Source organism: Gossypium hirsutum, chromosome D11 (assembly GCF_007990345.1).
Source record: "Gossypium hirsutum isolate 1008001.06 chromosome D11, Gossypium_hirsutum_v2.1, whole genome shotgun sequence".
NCBI classification, from domain to species: Eukaryota; Viridiplantae; Streptophyta; class Magnoliopsida; order Malvales; family Malvaceae; genus Gossypium; species Gossypium hirsutum.
In genome coordinates, this window is record NC_053447.1 from 21,879,343 (window position 1) to 21,904,619 (window position 25,277).

The 25,277-nt window shown below is 34.7% G+C and overlaps 3 protein-coding genes across 5 annotated transcripts; all 3 read right to left on the reverse strand.

Annotated features, from left to right (window-relative positions):
* Positions 1-397: 397 nt before the first annotated feature.
* LOC107913054 (phosphatidylinositol/phosphatidylcholine transfer protein SFH12) lies at positions 398-4,557 on the reverse strand. 2 transcript variants are annotated; one of them, XM_016841493.2, is made up of 15 exons: positions 4,400-4,557; positions 4,198-4,308; positions 3,873-4,098; positions 3,642-3,741; positions 3,265-3,531; positions 3,055-3,132; positions 2,869-2,970; positions 2,739-2,788; positions 2,539-2,638; positions 2,349-2,444; positions 2,123-2,200; positions 1,769-1,865; positions 1,143-1,564; positions 982-1,062; positions 398-897 (listed from the first exon to the last, which is right to left on the reverse strand). In XM_016841493.2, exons 2-15 carry the CDS (start codon positions 4,214-4,216, stop codon positions 859-861), a joined length of 1,755 nt encoding a protein of 584 aa, XP_016696982.1. In that variant the 5' UTR covers positions 4,217-4,308; positions 4,400-4,557; the 3' UTR covers positions 398-858. The 2 variants fall into 2 exon arrangements, with proteins under 2 accessions (XP_016696982.1, XP_016696985.1); XM_016841496.2 differs by having other exon boundaries at positions 653-874.
* Positions 4,558-5,190: 633 nt separating this feature from the next.
* Positions 5,191-7,243, reverse strand: LOC107913056 (thioredoxin domain-containing protein PLP3B). Of its 2 annotated transcripts, none has more exons than XM_016841499.2 (8): positions 7,134-7,243; positions 6,958-7,051; positions 6,562-6,636; positions 6,414-6,461; positions 6,164-6,306; positions 5,973-6,045; positions 5,626-5,723; positions 5,191-5,553 (listed from the first exon to the last, which is right to left on the reverse strand). In XM_016841499.2, exons 2-7 carry the CDS (start codon positions 7,039-7,041, stop codon positions 5,703-5,705), a joined length of 444 nt encoding a protein of 147 aa, XP_016696988.1. In that variant the 5' UTR covers positions 7,042-7,051; positions 7,134-7,243; the 3' UTR covers positions 5,191-5,553; positions 5,626-5,702. The 2 variants fall into 2 exon arrangements, with proteins under 2 accessions (XP_016696988.1, XP_016696989.1); XM_016841500.2 differs by having other exon boundaries at positions 5,626-5,718; positions 7,134-7,221.
* Positions 7,244-9,072: 1,829 nt separating this feature from the next.
* LOC107913055 (AAA-ATPase At2g18193) lies at positions 9,073-10,889 on the reverse strand. Its single transcript, XM_016841497.2, is given in 3 exon segments — positions 9,073-9,729; positions 9,832-10,236; positions 10,239-10,889. Coding segments are annotated over 3 exon segments (1,494 nt in total). The 5' UTR covers positions 10,824-10,889; the 3' UTR covers positions 9,073-9,225.
* Between the last annotated feature and the right edge of the window lie 14,388 nt (positions 10,890-25,277).

Here is a 25,277-nt window from a genome sequence, read left to right on the forward strand (position 1 = left end):
TTTATATTTAAAGGATCCCTAAACTAATGACTGCTTTAATATATATATATATATAAGGTACCAAGTTTCCAATAATTCATCATCATTTCCGACTTACCTTTTTAAAATTATTTTTTTCCTTTCATGCTAAGAAATGGTTTTTATATATCACCATGGAACTCGACGATGGTTTGAACAACGTTGAAATTGTTGCCTGATTTTGACCAACCAATTTATCTATTTCATTCCGTCGGTGGAAATTTAAAGTGATATTATAAAAATGAAAAGTTGATCAGACATGAGAAAAATGTAGGCGTCCAAGTTGATTAAAGCGGCTAAAGTCAGAAAGTTTACTGCTAAAAAGGTATGTATGCCATGGAAGATTCTCCGTTGCTGCAAAAGTGAAAACATTAACATATGACCAAAAATCACATGTTATTAGATGTCAACTTTAGGCTCTCAAAGGTGATCCCAATCATCTACTTTTTAATTTAACAGATTTAATAGTATTCAGCTTGTGAGTTACATATATAAAATTATAACAGAGACTAGGAATTAAGAATGAAGATTACAGCTCACCTGCATTCATCCAGGGGACTTTTAATTTCTTCCTTTTGTAGTCCCTGGACTTAAACAGGGGATATAAAGATTAAATAAAAAATACATACATACATACATAAGGGAAATGTGGCTGCCAACAGCTTATATGTACATTGACCGGTACGGGCCGAATCAAATAAAAGTAAATCTGGTCAAAAATTTACATTTTCGTCATATGAATGGAATGAAGACTAGAGTTGCATTTTTGGGGGCGGCCCTATAAAAACGATTTTGCCCCGCCACCGGTTTCCCGAGCATCTTCGTCACCATCCAGCTTTTTCATTGTTTACCAGAACTGGGATACCAGCAAATCAATTTCTACTTCACGTCAATTATAATGTTGATAACCAAAATAAATTTTAAAAAAAGGGAAAAAAAAATACTATGGTCTTAATTGCTTACCAAGGTCTTCTTCTTCTTTTTCTTCTTTTTGTCTATGTAAGCCGCCAGCTCCTGCTGTTGAGCAAATGAGTCTTCTAGAGCCTGAAAAGAAAGACAATGGCAATCACTTTACATGTATTTGATGTTTCTACATGTCTTGTAAAAAACAGCAATGTTTTTACCTTCTTGGTAGCCATAAGCTCTTGCTCCAAGGCATCGGCTCGTGTCAGTGCAGTATTCAACAATTCCTCCTTCTCAGGGGGCATTGTTGTAGGTTTCTGGTTGATAACACTTAATCTCTCTTCCAACTCCGCCATACGTTTCATGACAGACATCAACTCGGCAGTGGAGAGGCCTACTGGTTGGGTTAACTGGGCTGAAGGGTCCTGGCTCTTAGCCACTGTGCCAACACTCTCAACTTGACTCACGTAGTTGGCGGGATCAGTTGGTTTCCTGGGCATGTTGCGTGTCACTTTCATCATCGCGCCGATGCCCATAACAAAGGTCATGACACCGGTGAAAAGATGAGAGCTAAGTCCGTCAGGAACCCTTAAAACTTCTTGCCTATTAGCATCTACCTTTGGAACAATAGCCAGCTCTGTACCTATTATAAATTAGTTTACACACATCAATAGCGAAAGACAAACTTCATGTGCTTATATGTAACATATAAGATTGTCTTGTAACAATATGAATAATCAGCCTTTTAAACTACATCGGTGAACATTCAGCGAAAACTGCCTCATTAAACTGCATTAGTGTGTATGCGTGTGAATACTGGATGTAACATTCTTCAGTAGGCATGTACCTTTCGGAACAACTACAGCATTTTCGTCCGGTGTAGCTATAACCACAGGTTTGTCAAGAATCACCGGGGTAACTATCTTAGGTGTGATAATTTCGACCTGTGAGATATATTTATTAGAAGTAAAGATATTTTCAGAATACAACAGCAATGAAACGAATTTCCATAGTCGCAAAAGAAGAAAAGGAAGAAGGGAAAGCAAATAAGTTGAATCAGGTTCAATATATCTACAAACTCGAGTACTCTTCCGGTATTGGACATCGCAATCTCTAAGGGTTCGCCGTTCTCACAACTTGGTTCAATTTTGTGGCCTATGTTGGTACCACTAAATGCTAATTCAAAGCCTGAAAAACTTACCTCTTCTTTAACAGGAGGAGGTTCTGGTTGTTTCTTTGCTGCCTCTGGAACAGGCTCAGCATCCACGGAGTCACTAGCCTGCATAGAATGTGAAACAAACTACTCGGTCAATTAAACAAATAGACGACAAGCATGCAAGACCATTATAATTCAGAGACAGATAAAGCATATAGTGGGAAAAGAGGAAGAGGTGGCCATTGCTAGCTCATAAAGCAAGTGGGGGAACCTTTGGGGCTGGAGTCTCTTCCTTGGTTGTCGTTTTCTCTTCACTGCTTTGAGCCCGAGATTTGTTTCCAGCTTTGTATTGACCACTTTGAACCATCTGCAAGTCAAGGAAATAGTTAGGGACTGCCTATGACTGCAACTGAGATTAAAATACTAGGAAGAATGGGAAAAAGAAGATGGTTGTGATCCACCTTCAAAATCTCCGGGTCCTTCCATGGGCCCTTATCAGAAAGCATGCAGCCTCCATGTTCAGCACAAGTGCAAGTACCTCCCAAGAAATCTGGCAATTGGCTGATAAGAGAGTAACAACAGGGAATGTGAATGTTCAATGACAATGTATCTCAAAATTCTTTTTTGTTCTTCTACGTTCTAAGCTAGGATTGTGACTTACTCGGCATCAATTATTTCAAGCAACTTGCTCTGAAATTTGTTACCAAGAACCTGGTACATAATAGATTATACCGATTAGATTTCTATTGGTCAAACTTGCAAATTCAGTGACAGGAAGCGTGTATGCTTACATTGATCTTGGCTGTGGTCTTAGGATCAAGGAAGGACTTAACAGTATTCCACAACATTCTAAATCCAGAACCAGCATTGAGGATGAACATGCGGTTCAAAGTCTGCAAGAACAGCAAAAAGTTGCACATCTCGAATCCATCATCTACTGTTAAAAGTCAAAACTTGGCAATCAAGAAAATTGGTACCTCTGGATAATTGTCACCATCAACCTTCTGAAGAAGAGTGATGAGTTCTCTAGCAGCTTTGGTGAAGCTCTTAAGACCCTGTGTCATTAAGCCAGAGGACATTCTCATATACAACGATGTATACATACATATATATAGTCAGAATACATGAGTTATAATTTTGAAATTTAAGATTTGGATGATTAGACATAGTGTTATTATTCCAGTTACCACTCCTTGCACGTCCAAGAGGGTTGTGCTTTGGTCAATGTGCTTCTTGGCAGCAATAGAGCAAGATGGAAACTTAATTTTGAAGGTCTTCTCAAACTCCCCTACATGGTATTTGAGATAGCGATCCATGGTGGTGACTTGCATGAGCTTGGTGGCATCTACTAGGCCTATTCTCTCTATATACACCGGTCGTCCATCCTTATCTACTCCATGGTACCCTTGGGGATAATATTTCAAAACCTCTTCTCTCTCCTTGAATTCAAAGTCCTTCAACAAAATAGCAAGAAAATGGAATGGAACTCAGCCAGAGAGACATTTTGAGGGGCAGTTTCCATAAACAAATAGCAGAATGATATGTTCTCTAGAGATGATTATACCTCTAAAATCGTGTCAGTACCAAATTCCTTCCTCCATTTGAGCATATCACCCCACATTTGCTTTGTTTTCTCAATGTCAAATCTTCTAGCCTTCAAGAATCTGCATTATCAAAGGGGGTTTACGTTTAGAGGTTAACAAGTATATGACAAATCCAAACTCAGCAGCAGCTATATGCATATATATAATATATATATGTACAATGCCAAAGATGAAACAGGATAGAACCTTACCTGAGCAACGTGTGATAATCATCTTGTTTTTCAGGCAGCATATCCTCGGCTATAAGTGCCTGACGCAGGGTCTCGACGGACTGCATCTCCTCCGTGTCACGCTCATCGTCGATTTCAACAGATATTACTTTACTGCTCCTCCTTTTCCTTGAATTCCTGAATCTATTGGAGGCTGTTTTCTTGAATGAACCCCTTCTGTTTTTTTCTTCCTCCGAAGCATCCATTTCTGCATTAAATATAGTGATAATCATACAAAGCCAGAAAAATTCATGCAAATGAAACATCCAACACTACAACAATAACAGGCATAGAATAAGAAGAGGACCTGGGTTAACGTCAGCCATGATGAGGGGCTATGGATTCCTTATAGGTGAGAAAACAGTAAAAGGCAGGCGAATCAAGCACACGTATATATATTTATGGTTCCTCCAAATGCCTGCACATAATATAGTGGTTTAATATGGCCGCCACAGGTTTGGAAGATTAAAAGAGAAACACTGCAACTTAAAGCTAGAGAAAGAATATACCTCTGCAAACTGGGAAGGAGGATTGGAGGGATGTAAGAGAAACAGATCTAATTTTCTTTCTTTCTATAGGTATTTTTAGAGTCCTTCGAAAATGGCGGGGAGACAGACAATGAGGCAGACAAGCCATTACCAATCAAAACCCGATATTTTTTTATTGTATTTTTATGTTAATGTTTGTAGGAAAAGAAGAAATGGGTCAGATTTCTTTCTTTATTTGGCATTTGCTTTTTCTTTGACCAAGTCTCAACGTACCAATGGCTTTGAATACGAAATGCAAGGCCTATCCATTCAAATTTATTGTGAAGTATCTTTTTCCTTTTCCCACTTGATAACAAAAACAAACGGTCGATCCTTATACCAGGCTTTGCCTGTATCGAATTTTGGTTTTGGCTTTGAATGTTATGGTCATTGATTAATGAGGACCAAACCTGTTATTTCATCATGGTCTTGTTGAATCATTGAAACCCCATGTCCGCTTGCTTTTTAACAACCATTGTTAATGGCAATTCAAGGAAGGTGGTAGGGTACAACGCATCGATAAAGGTAGGTCAAATAAGTATCATAAATCATGATGATCACATGATAATCAAGATATAACTAAAGATTAATGCTGACGAAGGGTGGAGCTCTCCTTAAAACTTGTACAAGTACTAAGATTTAATCGATTCATGTAGCTTATTTAATTGAATTGCCTCGCAGGCAAAATCATTCACAAATGAATGCTAAAAACTAGCTGCTAATTACTGTAATATTGTGATACATGAAACCACCTTCATATGACCTTGAATGTATAACCAGGCAAATACTACAACCATACATTAATAACCATTATGATGATAAAAGTGAAAGATAACTGCTTAAGGAGTATCATATAGTGAATAGTCCGTCCCTCAAGCTTCCATATCTTTTATAATCTGATTCGAACTTCAAACTCACAAAACCATGCCATGAAAGACGAGTTTCAGCGCTACATCAAGATACTTTGTAAACTTACTAGTGCGCTTGCATTAACATGTTCATATTTAATTCTGGGTTGCCATTTCTTTAGTCAGAATCGCAGTCATGATTCAAAGAAAATCTCACTGTCTTGCGCTTACTCTCATCGTAAACATCGCCTTCGTCATCTTCATCATTTTTCTTCTCACTAACTATACCTGTGAAATGATATGTGGTTTAAGAAGCTGCTACATGATATATAAAAGTGCAACTTCAATAAGAATCATTACCTTTCTTTATCAGTACAACCTCAAGTGTCCTAATAACAAAATCATCTTTCCCTCCAAGATCTTGAAACCCGACCAACCTATCTACTGCAACCCCTTTTCTGCCCAAAAATTGCAACTCTTTAAGTTAGATGCTTATGATGAAAGGGAAATTGTTGTTTTCTAACTTTAATTGAAAATTAAAACACAAGGCAAAGTTTTGACTGCAAGTTTGGTAACAAAGAAAGGCGCATTCTGCCACAAAGGGGAAAATAAAATCAGAATTTTAAGTTGGCAATAAAGAAAACTGAAATGAAATATAAAGAATCCCTCTCAAGATTTAGAAACAGAAAAGGCTTGTCAATGCTCACCTCAGCATCCAGCTTGATGAACTTCGTATCCAGATGCTTTGAAGCAAGGGCTTTCAAATGCTTATCCATTATCCTGGATTGTCCCCATATATATAAAAATTAGTTATTACCCAATATATGATTGAGCATGTATGTTACTTCACATCTACATAAGCATGCATGTCTTAAAGAGAGAAGAGTAAAGACCTCACTTGCATCGATAGAACTCCTTATGATAGAAGTGACAAACCACTTTCTCGCTTCCAGTGACTTCACCCAAGAAATCTCCTTCACTAATCTCCCTGTACTCTCCATGCCCTTGCCTCTTTAGTGCTTCTCGCTTCTCGGCTTCTTTCTATTCAAACAAATCCTAGTGTGATTACCAAGTTCAGACTGCCCATCTCCAGATGCATATGCCATATTGCATCATATAGAGCAAATAGTTACTATTAAATTTCAAACCTTCAGAGCTGTAATCCTGTCAGCATGCAGTTTTTCCAGCTCAGGATGCTGCATACAAGAATAGCACATGATCTACGTAAACGGCAACTAACATAGAATGGAACAAAGGCGTTCCACCATAGAATACAGAAATCTTCACAATACTTACATCCATTAGCTCATCAAGGTCAACCTCTTGGTTGACTGAAGTCGATGACTGTGCCTTCTCTTGGGCAAGCATCTCCTGCACGATCATCACATTGACACATTAAACACATACCACTTGGCATGACTATTTTACCAGCTGACTTGGACAATCATCACCCCATTTTCATCAAAACAATGAAAACCATCAATTCACAGTTCTCAACCAATCCTTCAAAACCCACCTTTTTCTTTTTAATCCAAAATAGAATCTTACAGTTATAAGATATAAAAGAAAATAGACCTTCAACAACCATGAATTCAATTACATATCTTTGTACTAACTACAAGTCGAAGCACAGGTTATTATTCTCTTCAATTCTCTAACAAATTGGAGAGAAAATATGGGAAAAAGAAAAACCTTTTTATAGTCACGAGCAGCGGCTGCCATCACATTCTCAAATGCTAAATTAGACAAAGTGGATTTAACTGAATTCGGATCCATTTCTCTACCACTGAAAGATTAAAAGAAAAAACGAGGCTTTAGCGGATATAATAATGAAACAAGCAGATGGAGGGAGAAGGGTAGAATCTTACCTGCTGAATGTTTTGGTGAAGACTGAAGAATAAAAAGAAAAGGGAAATTAGGATCTTGAAAATGGCCCCAGATGGAAGCGCAGCAGTTTGAACGGTGAAGCTACTGTGGGCTAATAGCTCAAAATTAGAGAATTAGGCTTAAATCTTGGCATAATCATTTATTTGGCCCTCCAACTTTATAAAAAAGTTATTTTAACCCTCTAATTAGTTTTTTGCCTTTTTTTAATTCTTAAACTTATTTTTTTTATCAAATCACCCCAAAATATATGAAAAAGTTAACGTTTTCTAATTTTACCGACGCGGCATACATATGGATGAGACATCCGCATTTACTTTATTTTTAAAATTTTAAAAATTCAAAAAATTATTTTTACAAATAAAAAATCATTTCAATTATTAAAAAAGTATAAAAATATATAAAAAAAAAGTGCTAACATGTCATCCATGTGGCAATTCATGTGTATGTTATGTCAATAAAGTTAACAAACGTAAACTTTTTCATCCATTTTGAGGTGATTTGATAAAAAATACAAATTCAAAAATATAAATAAAAAGAAAAATTAAATAAAAAACTAAAATAAATTTTTTCATAAAATTGGAGGACCAAATAAATCATCATGCCTTATATCTTCCCTCCTTTATATTGTGATGCGATAATATAAATTTTTACCGCTAGTTTTATTTTAGTATTTATATTTTTTATTCATTTTTATAGTTGAATTCGAGAATTAAATCTATTTTAATTTTTTATTTGGATATTTTTAGAATATAACTTACAAATTTTACTATATTATGATTTTATCATATTATTATTTAAAATTTTAAAATTAAATAATTGAATAATAATTGACACATTTAAAATATCACATCATTTAATTTTTATATTTTAAAATTTTAAAATTAAAATAAATTTAATGAAAAAAAGTACATGAAGATTACATTAATTCATGTTTAAATTTGGAATAAAATAACTAAAATCATATTGATTTTCACTTTTTTACTTTAAAATTTATCACTATAATTGCCGGTGTGATAACAATGAACAAAAATTGTTGTCCATTTATCTGTTCCTCCGATCTTGACGCACGTAATAATTCGACATTGTAAGGTAATTTCATTTTCCTCTACAAATAACCAGGAAAATCTGAACTAATGGAATTCCAAGCTTTTCTTAAATCTTTATATTTTGGTCCCTGATAAACATCTAGACGGCTACAAACATGGAAACGAGCAAATCCCATAAACCCAGTATCGACCAACTTTATCTTGTTAAGTAAATAAGCAGTGTGACGACCATCAAAGTTCCACTACTGATGAAGATGAAGAATCTGTCGAAAAGAAACAGCCATTTGGGCTTCCTCCTTTTCATCAAATTGATCAGTTTCAAATCCCGGAACACTTGATATTAGGACACCGGGACACCAGTGCCTAGTGCAATTAGATATAAATTCCCATCTGGTTTGTATGGGAAGCAGATCCATGGCATGGTGGTGGTGGCAAGTGGCAACTATTAACTTCGGCTCACCAAGCTTGGCCCAATGAGCTCATGCCTCCTCAAATCGTGAAACCACGAAAGTACTACCTGTCGACCATGGACATGGGGCACATGATAAACCCAAGAAAGGAGGTAGATTTCAGCATTTCTTCTGTTCTTCTAAAGAGATGAAAACAATTTAATACATGTGTCAATAAATTGTCGGAGGACCACATAAAATAAAGGTTGAGGATTTTTGTCCTTTTTTATTCAACTTTTTATACCTGAAAATTATTGTTTATCAAAAAGAGTAAAGTTGTAGCTGTAATAGTTGAAATTTTATGATATTATAATCAAGTAGTTTATTATAATTGAACCTGTGTGGACCTACAATCTTTACCAGGACAAAACAATTCGTGGAGATTTCATTCAGAACAGAGTTTGACAGATATAAGAAGGATAAAAAACATAACCATTTAACTAATAAATTTTCCTTCTTCACTTGTCTAAAGTTCGTAAAAATAGGATTAAATCTTCAATAGAGTTGCAGAGATGATTTTATTAACAAGAAGGTTCCTACAAAAATGAAAAAAGAAATCACATTTTTTTCTCTTCATGCTATTTTCTTTTCCTCATCATAATTTTCCTTTGATCAACATTGGTTTTCAATCTCTTAACTCTTGATACTATCGCATTCAATCTTCTGACGGAGGAGCCAACTTCACCACAACCTGTTGCTTTGTTCTCGGTTTCATTATCGGCTTCATCTCTCTTGCGTTTGAGGAAGTTAACAAGACCTTGAAGAGCAATATTAGGATCATCACTCTTCATCAATTCCTCAGCTACCTCTGCTGGGGTCGCCTCTGTACTATTTAGCAAGCTATCTATTTCTGCGAAGGAAGGGTTGTGTTTGCTGCTGATTCCTAGATAATTAGAAGCTAAAAGCCTGAATCCATCCGTGGTGCAATAGGACATGTTGATGTGCAAGTCCATTCGACCAGGCCGTAACAGAGCAGGGTCTATCCGATCCTTATAGTTGGTTGTAAACACAATGATTCTCTCATCCCCACAGCTTGACCACAGGCCATCGATGCAGTTCAATATACCAGATAGTGTCAACTGCTGCAAGTAGCAATTGTTAAAATCAAGGATATTTAACACTTTAGTCCACAAACAGAATGTCTAAATTGCATTAAAAAAAAGTAATTAGTACTTAGTACTTACCCCAGTTCTATCTGGTAGCTTTTTGTTTTTGTTTCTCATTTGTCGTTCAAGAACCTCAGAACTGCAATCTATGTCTTCAATCAACAGTATAGAGCGATTGGTAGTGGATAGCAGTGTCCGCCTTAACTCAGCATCAGAGCGTACACTGGTGAGCCCCAAATCATATATATCAAATTTGAGATAATTAGCCATGGCGGCAACCAAACTGGATTTACCAGTTCCAGGAGGACCATATAGCAAGTACCCTCTTTTCCAAGCCTTCCCCACTTTGTTATAATACGCTTTCCTCCTAAGGAACATCTCCAAATCATCGATGATCATCTTTTTCAGAGCTGGGTCCATAGCCAATGTATCAAAAGTAGCAGGGTGTTCCAGAATTATGGAACCCCAAGAACCCCCCTTCTTTCGTTGTCATCTTCACAGCTGAATGGACATTGACGGCTATAAAGCTTTATCACCTTGTCTTGCTTCTTTATCTCCTCGGCTTTGTGCAAAACGTAGGGCAAGTAAAAATCCAGAACTTTGTCTTTGTGTTTCTTGTTGAAGCTAAGCTCGAAGTGTTTCTTCTCCCCACCGTGAGGTTTCTGGCCTTCCGTACAAACAAACCTCCACGTCAATCGAACATCTTCGAAACCATCGACGATCAATTCCCCCTTCTCGAGGCCGATGGTGAAATGCTTCTGTTTCCTGGTTTTGCTGAGCTTGAGGCGCTCCGTTTTGGGGCTGATCCTGGTGCTGAGGTAGACCTCGGCTGCTTCGTAAACCTGGTTCTTGCTCATCCCACACCGCTCGTCGATGGCGAGGGTGAGGTCGGGGGAGAGAGGAGTGAAGAAGTAGCGAAATGCAGAGTAAAGGTAAGATCTGAGCTGGTGGGGAATAAGTTCATTGGCCATGGACCGGACCAGCATCATGGACCCTGCAAAGGAGGCATAAGCAGAGAGTAAGGAAGATGCTGTTTTAGAAATTTCGGAAGAAGAAAACATGGCAGCCATTTTTATGGAATCAAAAGCTATTCCAGAGGAGAAGCAAGTGTTCACGGATAAAGACGGACTCTGTTTTTATAGGCCATCGCAGGACCCTCCGAGTCAAAATCATTTGTCCTTTTCTCCTCGCTTGGGAGTTAAGTAATGCTAGTACTGGAATACGTTTATTATAGATTAAATAAATTATAAATTCAAATTTTGAGTGAATTTTCGTGCAAATAATTACAATGATGTACCAAATCAATAGAAAAGTAGAGGCAAATAATATGAACAAAATTCAAAGATAAAATAGTAGATGGCAATAAAGCATGAAGGAAGTCAAAATAAAATGATAAAAGACCCAAAACCCCTACAGCTTGCATTATGATCAAGTAAGATTTGAATTTGCACACTTAAATTCTATTATTATTGTTGTTTGAGAAAACATGGCAGTCTGTTTGTGAAATCAAAACAATTAAAAAAAGTTAAGATCTGTGGGGTGCGTTTAATTGAGGATCCCCAAACCTGGCGCTTTTCATTTCTCTCCTCAAAATCCTTCTCATTTTAGTTTTTCTATATAAATAACCTAAAAATAAAAAATTTATTTAAGAAAATGACTTGTTTGCTATTTTGATAATCGGTGCCGTCCGATGACATACTACCCACTTTTCCAGCCTAATCCAGTTTTTTTTACAGAATTTTTAGTACTGTCACTGTGTTAGGCGACACTTATATGTATTTTTTGAAATACTCGTGAAAAATACGGATATTCATGGTGGGAAAAACAAGAAAAAAAATATTTTTTTAATTGGTGTTATCGGTCTATCAGGCAGCACAAGTCAATCTTTTTTTTTTTAAATTCATGTCAGTGATAAAAAAAATTAGTGGTGCTACCATATCAAGAGGGTAAAGATTTTAAATACCCCGATCTGGATGAAGTCTTAGATGTTATAGACGATGAAGGCACGGACGAGGGTGAAAATGTACACACCCCTTCAGTTGGGAACTTGAGTCGTGACATTGTCATACACAATGACCTTGGGGCCCACATGTTGAACGTATATCCTAATGGGGCACATGAATTCGAGTTCCCTGAGTACCCAGATATAATACTTTCTTACCAATTGGTGGCAAATTTTGAATCGAAAAAGTTGTTCGTAGGCCAACAATTCGCGAATAAGGAGGACTGCGTATTTGTCATCAAACAGTATAGCATGAAGGTGTCAGTGAACTACAAAGTTATTAAATCTAGCTTCACCATTACCAGGCGAGTGCCCAAGGAGGTGGTAGTAAAGTGCTACAGGTTCGAACACTTTATTTGAACTCATGACAACATCATCGTCAATTGGGAGCCCAAGTTGCATTGTCACGTCTTTCAAGGTGATGGTGCACTCCTCACACGACAAATGAAATGTATGGATCGGACACCACCTTAACTCAAACATCCGGATCAATGTCGTTGTTCCAAATCTAGCTACATCCAAGTATAGCATAATACGTTCATCCACCCGGTAGCTAGGATCATGGACACGAGTCCTCGACACGCGGTACTCACCTTATCCATATTAAATTACCGCATTAGTTAAATGATTCCAATAAAAAAACCACATGCAACTTTATAAATATACTCGTGAATAACAAATAATAAATATTTTTACTGACACATTAATCATCATTGCTATGTGGTCGGTTGCTCTAATCAAAAACATATTTCGGTATCAATGCAAAAAAAAATCACCGACTAAACAAAAAAAAACATTTAAAATCATTTACCATAACTCGTATATTTTCAACTAAAATTTAAGTATTTTTATTAAAAATATATAAATATAAACACAAATGTACTATAACAAATAACTCATTCCCGTAATTAAAAATTTCCCCATCCCAATTTCATAATTATTTAATTATTTTTATTATCTTAAACTCCATCTAAAAATTATATGTGAATATTATAATATTGAAATTATTATTAAAAAATAAAAAAATAAACATACACTAAAATTGTCTTAATCTATCCATATACCTTAAACACAAATCTAAATTTTAAAAAAAATATAATCTTAAAAGTTATTTCTAAAAATTAAAATAATCTAAAATATAAATATGTATATTTTATAAAAAAAATATTATAACAAAAGAAACCATAAATTACAATTATTACACTTTTTTTTTCTTGAAACTCCAACACAATAAGCTTCCTCGAAAACAACAAATAAAAATAAAACGTGATGTTTTATTTTATTTTTCTAAATTTGGTTGTGGTTGATGGGTAGGGGACCAAACTCTCCCTTTATAAAGTGGAGCCGGAAAAAAAATTCTAAAAAAAACGGATTTAATTTTGTTTAGATTCTTTTTTTCGGTTGCTTTTTTTTCCCAATTTTCTTTTTTACCCTCTTTTAGCTTTTTTCTTAAACTGAATTTTCCAATCGTGAATACCCGTTAAAATATTTTTCACCTATTAAATTATTTTTTTCACCTATTAAAACAATTTCAACTTGATAGTAATGATTGTGAAAAAAGTTTTTAACTTGACAATAGTGATGATAGTGAAAATAAAAAATTTCACTAGATGGTCAGGATTGTTATTCCATATATTTTGATAGTGAAAATAAATTTTTTGAGCTTAACAATGATCATTCTTTTTTAAGTGAACTGGAAAGTTTTTTTTATATTTATCGTAATTCTAGTTACATAAACAATGAATCGAGATATGATCCGCACTATCATTTTAACTTGTATGATAATGATACTAACTGTAATTGAAACAATCACATGACATAGCGATAGTCATGGGCTCTCTATGTTTTTCTTTTTTTTTTCTTAGTGTTTTTTTCAATTTTTTCTCACTCTACCCTATTCCATCTTCTCTCTAGCCTTGTAGGATGCGCTTTCAGCCTCTCTATTGCCACCTTAGCCGAAAACTCTTCCAATAGGACGTGTTTTATTCATTCCAAAAGTTTTTTTTATGTTTGGTGCTGAAAATTTGGGGAAAAAGATTTATTTGTGTTGGTGTTTAGGAAGAAATTGTGATAGTTTTAACTTATGTTTGAGTTCACGGTGATGCGATGATGCTCGGAGACCCACATATTTTATTTGTCGTGTGGAGAGTGTACCATCACTCTGGAATACGTGGCATTGCAACTCGAGTCCTCAGTTGACGGTGGTTATACGACCACGGGTTCAAGTATAACTAGGGCTACCAGTTGGCGATGGTTATGCGATCACGGAGTCAAGTATAACTTGGCCCCCAATTGATAGTGGTGATGCGGTAATGGGTTCAAGTTTCATGCCACTAGAAAAGGATACTTTATAAACCCCATCCATAAGTTTGAGATCATAATCATAGGGAGAAATGGACTTTCTAGTAGGAACAACTTATTCTTTTTCTCCATCTCTATCAAAGTAGTATCACTAACATCATTGTCCGAAACCTGTAACAGAGTTGGGGGCAAGAGGACTTTTAGTGAGGGAGTGACTATGATGATAGAGAAAAAGCTGAAACACGAGTCAGGACGACAACAATTATAGTTATTAATGAGCTCTTTAATCACAGCAATCACTGCCGCCCCAAGTCACGTTTCAGCTTTTCTCCACCGTCACAGTCACTTTTCCCAAATTTGTCACAGGTTATGGACAATGAGATTAAGGATACTACTTTGGTGAAGATGAAGAAAAATAATAAGTTAATTATACTAGAAATTCCTTTTGTTTTTCCCTATGATTATGATCTCAAACTATCTTCTTTTGGTGGCATGGAACTTGAACTCGTGATCGCAAAACCACTATCAATTGGGGCCCCGAGTTATACTTGAACTTGTGGTCGCATAACCACCATCAACTGGGAGCCTGAGTTGTAATGCCAGGTCTGCCAGGGTGATGGTATACTTCCCACACAACAAATGAAATGTGTAGGTCTACGAACACCATCGTATCACTGTGAACTCAAATATATTTTAAAACTATCACAATTTCTTCCTAAAACACCAACATAAACACCAATTTTGAACACCGAACAAAAAAAATAATTTTTTTTTCTATTTTCTCACCTTTTATTGAAAACTAGTTTTTTTTCCATTACTACTAACCACAAATCTTTCTTCCTTTTTTATTCACTTCAACAAAAAAAATTTAAAAAAATCAAATACTTCACCATATAAAGATTTTGCACTGGAATGGGGGTATATATAGTGGGTGGTGCCGCCTAAAAATGTGGCGACACAAATATTTAAAAAGAAAATTAGAGATGCCGCCTGACAGACCGGTGGCACCTATTAAAAATTTTTTCCTTGACAACTATCGGTGTTGCCTGACATGACGACAACACCAAAAAAATTTTTTATCGCTGACATGAATTTTTTTCAAATAAAATTTGACCAGTGACATTTGACAAATCGGCGACACCCATTAAAATATATTTTCCTTTTTTTCCACCATGAATACTCGTACTTTTCACGAATATTTTGAAAAATACATACGAGTGTCACTTGACATAGTGGTGGCACCAAATTTTAAAAAATGATTATGGGTAATGATTAAGCCAGAAAAGTGAGTGGTGTCATCCGTTGGTCAGGCGACATTGATTGTCACTGTAGCAAACAAGTCATTGCTAAATAATTTTCATCCAGGTCATTTTCATAAGTAATTAATATTTTAGGTTATTTATATAAAAAAACTGAAAAATACAATTACAAAGCTAGTTTCCCATATAAACAAATGCCATAAAAACTACAAAAAACTGAAGAAAGATGGAAATTTCATATAAGTGATAAAAAGGGGAAATTAGACATATATCCAAATTTTAAAAAATAATTAAGAAAGTAGGCCACATAGGACACGTTTTCTTCTCTCTCCTGTCACATTAGCAAAAAATACTACTTCGAAATAAAATAATCATGGATTAAAACTTGAAAGAAAAATAAAAGAATAATTAGCAGTTGGATTGAAATTGAGAAATCGAGAAAAGTTTAATAATTTTATTACAAGAATACGAATCTTAGGACAGAAAACAAATTTTAGAAAAATGGTTCTTGTTAGAAGCATTTTTTTTATTTGCAAGTCATGTTCGATCTTTTTCAACATTTTGAAAATGTTTTATATTTGATGGTAAAATTTCCTATAAAATGAATATTGATACGGGGAGATTTTCATAGTTAAATTTGAGCAGAAGATTTGCATGTTGAGGAGAAGATTGATGACGTTAAAAACCTGAAGTTGGAAAATCAATCCAACAAGTAAATTAGTTTAAGTAAGTAAATTTGGTGTCATTATTTAAATTTGGTTAATGAGTATTTATTTTTCTGTATAATATTTTTGTTTTAATTTTATATTAAACATGTGAACCAAATTTTTTTGGTGAAGATGAGCAAACGAATTAAAGTCGTTATTTATTATGACAATCAAATTTGTGACACCAAAATAGAGGCCATTTTTATATCAACCCAATCTACAGAACTACCTTTCAACCGAAGCATCAAATTGAACGAGTTTCTGTTAAGAATTAGAAGGAAAGTATCGACTTCAAGCTGGAGAAAAATTTTAAGCTTAAAATATAGATATTCTGTCGAGATAGGTGAGACCGAGAGGGTATCTTGTCGAGTAAAACTTGTGTCAAGCGGTGAGACCGAAAGGGTATCCGTTTGCCTAGAAGGAGAATGAAAGGGGGTGACTTAGGAGGTATTCCTTAGAGAAGATGAGACTGAAAGGGTATTCCTATCTAAGAGTGGTAAATAACTCAGTTGAGGGTATTTAGAAATTTAATTGATAATTAAGGATTTAATTGATCATAAGCCGGAAACTCGCATCGTTGACATTAAGAATAGTAATTCCATTAGGTTACTTAATTTAATTAGTTTAATTAATTTCTAATTTTGCACCAAGACTACTAATTCGTGACTCAGTTATATTATAATTATTTCTATATTATTTATAATAATCTCCACCGCTCCCTTGGCCGATCCCAAAATTTCCGGTTTCGTTGCAACACTTACCATATTACGTTTTACTTATATTGTGGATCTACTGCTTAATTTTATATTTTTTGCTATATATTTCCATCTAGACGTTCTCACATCTGATGCATCATTAGTAAATGCACCATAAATATAACCATATGACGAGAGTGCACCACGATATATGATTCGAGTTGGAGCGATGATGAGAATCGATGTATGTACTCTCGATTGCGGCCTCATATGGTCGTGTGGCCTCTACGATGAATTTCTACTTCTTTCCTTTTTGACAATAAATATGGCTTACCATTAAGTCTAAACCATGTCATGTAATCTGAAGACGTCACCAAATCCGATCTAACAATTTGTTCGCGTATAGGTAAAAAATCATACCTATGTTCCACAAGTTACTATACTTGACATGGAATTTAGGCCAATCTTCATCAGTTCTCCTCTGCAAGTCATCTTGTGAAGTTCATCGAGGTTCGAGGTGAGGGCAGAATATTTTCATAAAGCAAATTAGCACATCACTCGATCAGATTCATGCATCTCAACTATTGTAAAAACTATCAATGGCATTTGACATTCCAAATATTACGATTCATCAAAAATTCAGATGAGATGAATACTTTAATTCTCGAATTAGAGTAGACATCTATTAAACTACAGTACGAAATTAAAAATTTCATTACGTACCTAATGTAACACCTCTAACCCGAATCCATCCTAGAACAAGGTTACAGAGCATTACTGGAGTTACAAATTAAATAAACAGACATTTCAAACATTTATATATATAATATCATGTCAGGAACCAATCGAAATCAAACATATTGTCCCTTATACGAGCCCTCTACACCCAACATATGCATTAGAAATAAGTCGGGACTAAATGGATACTTAAAGAATTTTTTGAAAATGTTAAAATTCAAAGCTGCAGAGGTCACACGGTCGTGTGACTCACACGACCAAGAGACACGCCCGTGTCTTAGGCGTGTAGACATTCGAATAGGACACATGTCGGTTCGGTCCGTTCCGGTAACTCCTTAACTTGGTCACATGCAAGCACTCCCGGCGTTACTTTGAGCCGACGCACTACACCCACCCTTCCCACCAGACAGGGTACAAGCATTACCAACTTTCGGATTAATATGCATTTCATAAATTTAATATACATTAGACCATCATAAAATACTCTATGTCCCTGTATGATTCTCGAGGCTCAAAATACGCATTAAAAGTAAATCGGACTAATCAGAAACTCAAAATTTTTCCCAAAATTTAAGTTTCCTTGGTGCAAGGGACACACGCCCGTGTGACCAGCTGGTGGCTCACACAGCCAAACACATGCCCAGTCTAGGCCATGTGGGCATTGATGTGACCATACGTTGTGCCCGAGCCGTGTACTCTTTGACTTGGGTCACACGGCCAAGCCATGCGCCTGTGTACTAGGCTGTGTGCAAAACCTGGCATTCTGTTTCTCAATTTAAGATGCAGGGATCATAGCCAACAAACGTCCATTGTTAGCCGTGTGTCACCACGCTGAACCACGCCCGTGTCTGTGCCCGTGTGGCGAAATAGCCATTTCAAGGCCACTTTTCTCACCCATTTTGACGTCAACCTATACACACATTTTAATACATCAATACATCTCAAACAAGCAATCAACAAGCCAAAATCATTTTTAAGCATGACATAACTTCACAAATACTCAAATACTTAACTTACCTATTTAATCTATCTCATTTATTCATCAAAATCTACTATTATTACATACATACAGCATAATCACTCCCAACATATCTCAAATTATTTCATTCCAAATCAACCCTATACATGCCATATAAACCAAAGTATACATTGCAAAAGCTACCAGATTAAGTTGGATAGTGTGGTTGATGTGTTGATCCATCTCCCGACCTCATGTTAATTATAAAACATTAAACAACACAAGTAAGCTTTATGAAGTAGTAAGTTGATAGGTTAAATATAAATCTTACCAAACTAATATAACAATTGAATTGTAAATTAACATCACTCTCCCTGTCATACACAACATAAATCGATGAACACACTTTCAATCAATATCAATAAAACGATAAATCTTTCAATTCAATCACATAAGTCATTTACCAAATCTTACCGATTGGAGAACGGCTTACAATGATAATACATCGTTTTCAAAAGCCCGAAGACTAAAGAAGCACATAAGTACTAAACAAAACCCGTAAGGGTTGAACAGAAGCACATAAGAGCTGAACGAAACCCATAGGGTTAAACAAAAGCTCAAAGGAGCTGAACGAAAACCATTAGGGTTAAACGAAACTCATTATAGTTAAACAGGAGCTCGTGAGAGCTAAACGGAAAGTAAACACAAAAGTTCGCAACAAATATTGAATTCGGTCTACTTTGAATATGCCATCATTCTTCCTTTGCTATCTTTCGCCATAGAATGATTGTACTCAATCCCGCGTTCCACTTGTTTGAGTATCCAATTCAAAATTCATAATTTTAACAATATTTAATTTCATCAATAGATTAAATAAATACATAATACCATTCATCAATTAATATATAAACATTAAAGTTTAACCATACGAACTACTGATTAATTTGTAAGATTTGTAGTAGTTTAGGGACTATTCTGCTAATTTCCCTTTTTACACGATTGTCTACTGGCTCTTATCTAAAATATAAAATTATCCATTCTTAGCATATATATTCATTTTGATTTAATTCACTAATACCCCTCAATTTTCAAAATTACACAATTACCCTAACTTTATAAATTTTTACAATTAGTCCATTACTAGTTAGTCTATTAATGAGCTAATTTTTTCAATTGACATTTATCTAAGTATTCTAGACTATCTTACAACACTTGATACATAAAAATTAATAGCAAACCCTAATTCTTTAATTCTTCATAATTAGTCCTAAAACAATATCTATCAAACACTTTACAAAATCATCATAGAAAATTAAAGCCTAAAATCCATTTATTTCACAAAACAATCCAGCATTCATCAATGTAACTTCAAAATTTCCATAAACAAAAACTAATAAATAGAGTTGACCTAATGTAAAGTTTAAAACAAGGATTCAATTGAAATAAAATATGAAAAACCAGCGGAAAGGTCCTCCTATGGCGCTTTAGAACTGAAAATTGATGAAGAATTGTCTAGAATTCATTTGGTCATTTGTTTTATTTTTAATTTCAACTAATTTACCATTTTGCCCTTAGTTCACACTAATTTCATGATTTTCTTCTGTTTATGCCACCTCAACTATCCCCTTTGGGCTATTTGCTCTTTAACTCCTCCCCATTTATCATTTAAGCCATATAATCACTATTTCTTAATTAGCAAGTTTGTACCTTTTTCAATTTAGTTCTTTTTAATTAATTAACTATCAAAATGTTAAAATTTTCTAACGAAACTTTAATACTAACTTAATGACACTCTATAAATATTTATAAAAATAATTACGACTCGGTTTATAGAACTGAGGCCTCGATACCCTCGTTTTCAAAACCAATTAACATAATAAATCCTTCTAAAACACAAATCACTAATTCAAAAATCTTTCTAAAATCACATTTGACTCGTAAATACTAAATAATAAAATTTACGAGCTCACTCGTCGAATTTGGTGGTCTCGAACCACGGTTTCTGACACCACTAAAGATCGAGTTGTTACATGCACCCTTAAGAAGATACAGGGGACACACGACTGTGTCACCTGGCCTTGTGTCACACACGACTGAGACACACGCCTGTGTAGACGAAAATAGGCTATTTTCCAAACTACATTTCTCACCCAATTTGACACCAACCTAACTCAACATTTTTGCACATCAACAAGCCATAACAAGGCATTCAAAACAAGCCAAAATCAAGTCTTAAACATGAAATATCACCACATACAACCAATATGCCCTTAAGCACCTCAAATGACAACTTAAAAACATGTCAACCAAGTATCCAAACTTACCTAAATGACCAAATACATATATGCATATTCAAACCACATTTTACTTTCTTTCATTCTACCATATCAAACACACATCAAATATGATAATGCCACATATATACACATCAAAATATACCAAACACAAGCCATATAAATGGCTAGTCTCAACAAAACACTTATATGCCAACATTGGCTAAATTAACCTATACATGCCATTATAATCGATATTAATTTACTGAAGTACCAAAAGAGCTGATGGATAGTGTGAAATAGCTCCGACAAGTTTCCAACCCGAATGAGCTTCTGAATTACTATAAAACACGAAAAATAACACGGAGTAAGCATTTAAGCTTAGTAAGTTCGTATAACAAAGTAATTAACTTACCATTTAATCACATTTAAGGTAAGCATACAAAACATATCCAAACCAATTTGGCCAAAAGCCTAAACACATATCCTCAACAACCATGTTAGTCATGTAATTCAACTACTATTCAAAATCCATATACATGTAACATCTATACCATGTATCCATATATCATATATGAATCATTTCCATGTAATTCATGTAAATACCTGTACTAGTTCGTATTGAACTCTTATAAACTTGTAACAAAACTATGCCTTTTGAACCATTTAGAATATCATTGGATACGCGGGTAGTACACACGAGGTGTACTAAACTGTAATTCGTCAATTCATATACATGTATGCTCATACAAGCTATGAATCGATATGCTCTCACGAGCTGTGAATCGGTAAGCTCATACGAGCTGAGAATCAGTAAGCTCTCACGAGTTGCAAATCAGTAAGATCATACGAGCTGTAGTGTGTCCACAACACATGCAAAACCTTAACCAAATCAATAACTCTAACGACATGTCATTTGTATCCTACGAATTCCTATGGTTCAAACGGGACTCGGTAATCGCCGTATGTCATCGGATATGCGGTCGGTACTCTATATATGATAATAAAGCAAATAGCATGCATCTAATTCAATCAAGGCATATAATTACACAATTTAATTACACGAACTTACCTCGACGAGTGTACGTAGATATGGAGGCGACTAATCTGATATTTTCTCTTACCTCGATCTAACTCTGTACGAGGTCTAACAGGATCTATACGAACGAATTTAACTCATTTCAATATAATTCTCATTTAATTTAATCCATCATGGAATTTTTTGGCAAAATTTCCATTTTTCCCTATACTTTTAATGCTTTTGTAATTTAGTCCCTAGGCTCGAAAAATGAAATTCATGCAATTTAATCCTTACTCAAGCCTAACCGATTTTATACATATTATAGCAACCCATATATTTTACAAAATTCACAAATTTTACCATAAATTTATCACCTTTTTCAATTTAGTCCTAATTGATGATTTCACCAAAAATCTCTTTACAAAAGTTGTTTATCTAACTACAACCTTTCATTTTCTATCATCAAACTTCAAAATTCAAGCATGTTCATTAATGGCAAAACCCTAATACTGTAACAATTTACAAATTAATCCCCGGCTAGCTAGATTAAGCTACAATGATCCTGGAAACATAGAATCATAAAAAAAAGGACAAAAATGCATGCCTAATTGAGCAAAATAAGCTTGCCTAAATTTCAAGCTTCTATGGCTAGGTTTTCTTTTTTTTCTTTTTGGTGGAAGATGATTGATAATGGATGATAATAGTTTATTTAATTTAATTAATTATAACTTTAATCACTAATTTCCAAAATTAACCTTAATAATTCATTCAAATTTCAATAATGGCAAATCTGTGCTTACCCACTAACAACCTTAATGGCTAATTTGATAAAAGGACTAAATTGCGTAAAGTGCAAAGGTTGTTTTAATAGCTAAGGTATTAAATAACTATAGAATTTAATAGGAAGTCCTTATATGTAATTAGCCATTAAGGTTGTTAGTGGGTAAGCACAGATTGCCATTATTGAAATTTGAATGAATTATTAAGGTTAATTTTGGAAATTAGTGATTAAAGTTATAATTAATTAAATTAAATAAACTATTATCATCCATTATCAATCATCTTCCACCAAAAAGAAAAAAAAGAAACCTAGCCATAGAAGCTTGAAATTTAGGCAAGCTTATTTTGCTCAATTAGGCATGCATTTTTGTCCTTTTTTTATGATTTCTATGTTTCCAGGATCATTGTAGCTTAATCTAGCTAGCCCGGGGATTAATTGTAAATTGTTACAGTATTAGGGTTTTGCCATTAATGAACATGCTTGAATTTGAAGTTGATGATAGAAAATGAAAGGTTGTAGTTAGATAAACAACTTTTGTAAAGAGATTTTTGGTGAAATCATCAATTAGGGACTAAATTGAAAAAGGTGATAAATTTATGGTAAAATTTGTGAATTTTGTAAAATATATGGGTTGCTATAATATGTATAAAATCGGTTAGGCTTGAGTAAGGATTAAATTGCATGAATTTCATTTTTCGAGCCTAGGGACTAAATTACAAAAGCATTAAAAGTATAGGGAAAATGGAAATTTTGCCAAAAAAATTCCATGATGGATTAAATTAATGAGAATTATATTGAAATGAGTTAAATTCGTTCGTATAGATCCTGTTAGACCTCGTACAGAGTTAGATCGAGGTAAAGAGAAAATATCAGATTAGTCGCCTCCATATCTACGTACACTCGTCGAGGTAAGTTCGTGTAATTAAATTGTGTAATTATATGCCTTGATTGAATTAGATGCATGCTATTTGCTTTATTATCATATATAGAGTACCGACCGCATATCCGATGACATACGGCGATTACCGAGTCCCGTTTGAACCATAGGAATTCGTAGGATACAAATGACATGTCGTTAGAGTTATTGATTTGGTTAAGGTTTTGCATGTGTTGTGGACACACTACAGCTCGTATGATCTTACTGATTTGCAACTCGTGAGAGCTTACTGATTCTCAGCTCGTATGAGCTTACCGATTCACAGCTCGTGAGAGCATATCGATTCATAGCTTGTATGAGCATACATGTATATGAATTGACGAATTACAGTTTAGTACACCTCGTGTGTACTACCCGCGTATCCAATGATATTCTAAATGGTTCAAAAGGCATAGTTTGTTACAAGTTTATAAGAGTTCAATACGAACTAGTACAGGTATTTACATGAATTACATGGAAATGATTCATATATGATATATGGATACATGGTATAGATGTTACATGTATATGGATTTGAATAGTAGTTGAATTACATGACTAACATGGTTGTTGAGGATATGTGTTTAGGCTTTTGGCCAAATTGGTTTGGATATGTTTTGTATGCTTACCTTAAATGTGATTAAATGGTAAGTTAATTACTTTGTTATACGAACTTACTAAGCTTAAATGCTTACTCCGTGTTATTTTTCGTGTTTTATAGTAATTCAGAAGCTCATTCGGGTTGGAAACTTGTCGGAGCTATTTCACACTATCCATCAGCTCTTTTGGTACTTTCAGTAAATTAATATCGATTATAATGGCATGTATAGGTTAATTTAGCCAATGTTGGCATATAAGTGTTTTGTTGAGACTAGCCATTTATATGGCTTGTGTTTGGTATATTTTGATGTGTATATATGTGGCATTATCATATTTGATGTGTGTTGATATGGTAGAATGAAAGAAAGTAAAATGTGGTTTGAATATGCATATATGTATTTGGTCATTTAGGTAAGTTTGGATACTTGGTTGACATGTTTTTAAGTTGTCATTTGAGGTGCTTAAGGGCATATTGGTTGTATGTGGTGATATTTCATGTTTAAGACTTGATTTTGGCTTGTTTGAATGCCTGTTATGGCTTGTTGATGTGCAAAAATGTTGAGTTAGGTTGGTGTCAAATTGGGTGAGAAATGTAGTTTGGAAAATAGCCTATTTTCGTCTACACAGGCGTGTGTCTCAGTCGTGTGTGACACAAGGCCAGGTGACACAGTCGTGTGTCCCCTGTATCTTCTTAAGGGTGCATGTAACAACTCGATCTTTAGTGGTGTCAGAAACCGTGGTTCGAGACCACCAAATTCGACGAGTGAGCTCGTAATTTTATTATTTAGTATTACGAGTCAAATGTGATTTAGAAAGATTTTTGATTAGTGATTTGTGTTTTAGAAGGATTTATTATGTTAATTGGTTTTGAAAACGAGGTATCGAGGCCTCAGTTCTATAAACCGAGTCGTAATTATTTTATAAATATTTATAGAGTGTCATTAAGTTAGTATTAAAGTTTCGTTAGAAAATTTTAACATTTTGATAGTTAATTAATTAAAAAGAACTAAATTGAAAAAGGTACAAAACTTGCTAATTAAAGAAATAGTGATTATATGGCTTAAATGATAAATGGGGAGGAGTTAAAGAGCAAAATAGCCCAAAGGGGATAGTTGAGGTGGCATAAACAGAAGAAAATCATGAAATTAGTGTGAACTAAGGGCAAAATGGTAAATTAGTTGAAATTAAAAATAAAACAAATGACCAAATTGAATTCTAGACAATTCTTCATCAATTTTCAGTTCTAAAGCGCCATAGGAGGACTTTCCGCTGG

Excerpts from the sequence above, each read along its gene's own strand:
- LOC107913054 (XM_016841493.2), bottom strand. Across the intron at positions 3,532-3,641 it reads GTACTGACACGATTTTAGAG|GACTTTGAATTCAAGGAGAG; the intron begins GTATAATCATCT and ends ATTTTGTTGAAG. Across the intron at positions 1,866-2,122 it reads CTCCTCCTGTTAAAGAAGAG|GTCGAAATTATCACACCTAA; the intron begins GTAAGTTTTTCA and ends TATATCTCACAG.
- LOC107913056 (XM_016841499.2), bottom strand. The coding sequence starts at position 7,041 with ATGGATCCGAATTCAGTTAAATCCACTTTGTCTAATTTAGCATTTGAG. Across the intron at positions 6,637-6,957 it reads CTGCTCGTGACTATAAAAAG|GAGATGCTTGCCCAAGAGAA; the intron begins GTTTTTCTTTTT and ends ATGATCGTGCAG. Across the intron at positions 5,724-5,972 it reads TCATCAAGCTGGATGCTGAG|AAAAGGGGTTGCAGTAGATA; the intron begins GTGAGCATTGAC and ends ATTTTTGGGCAG.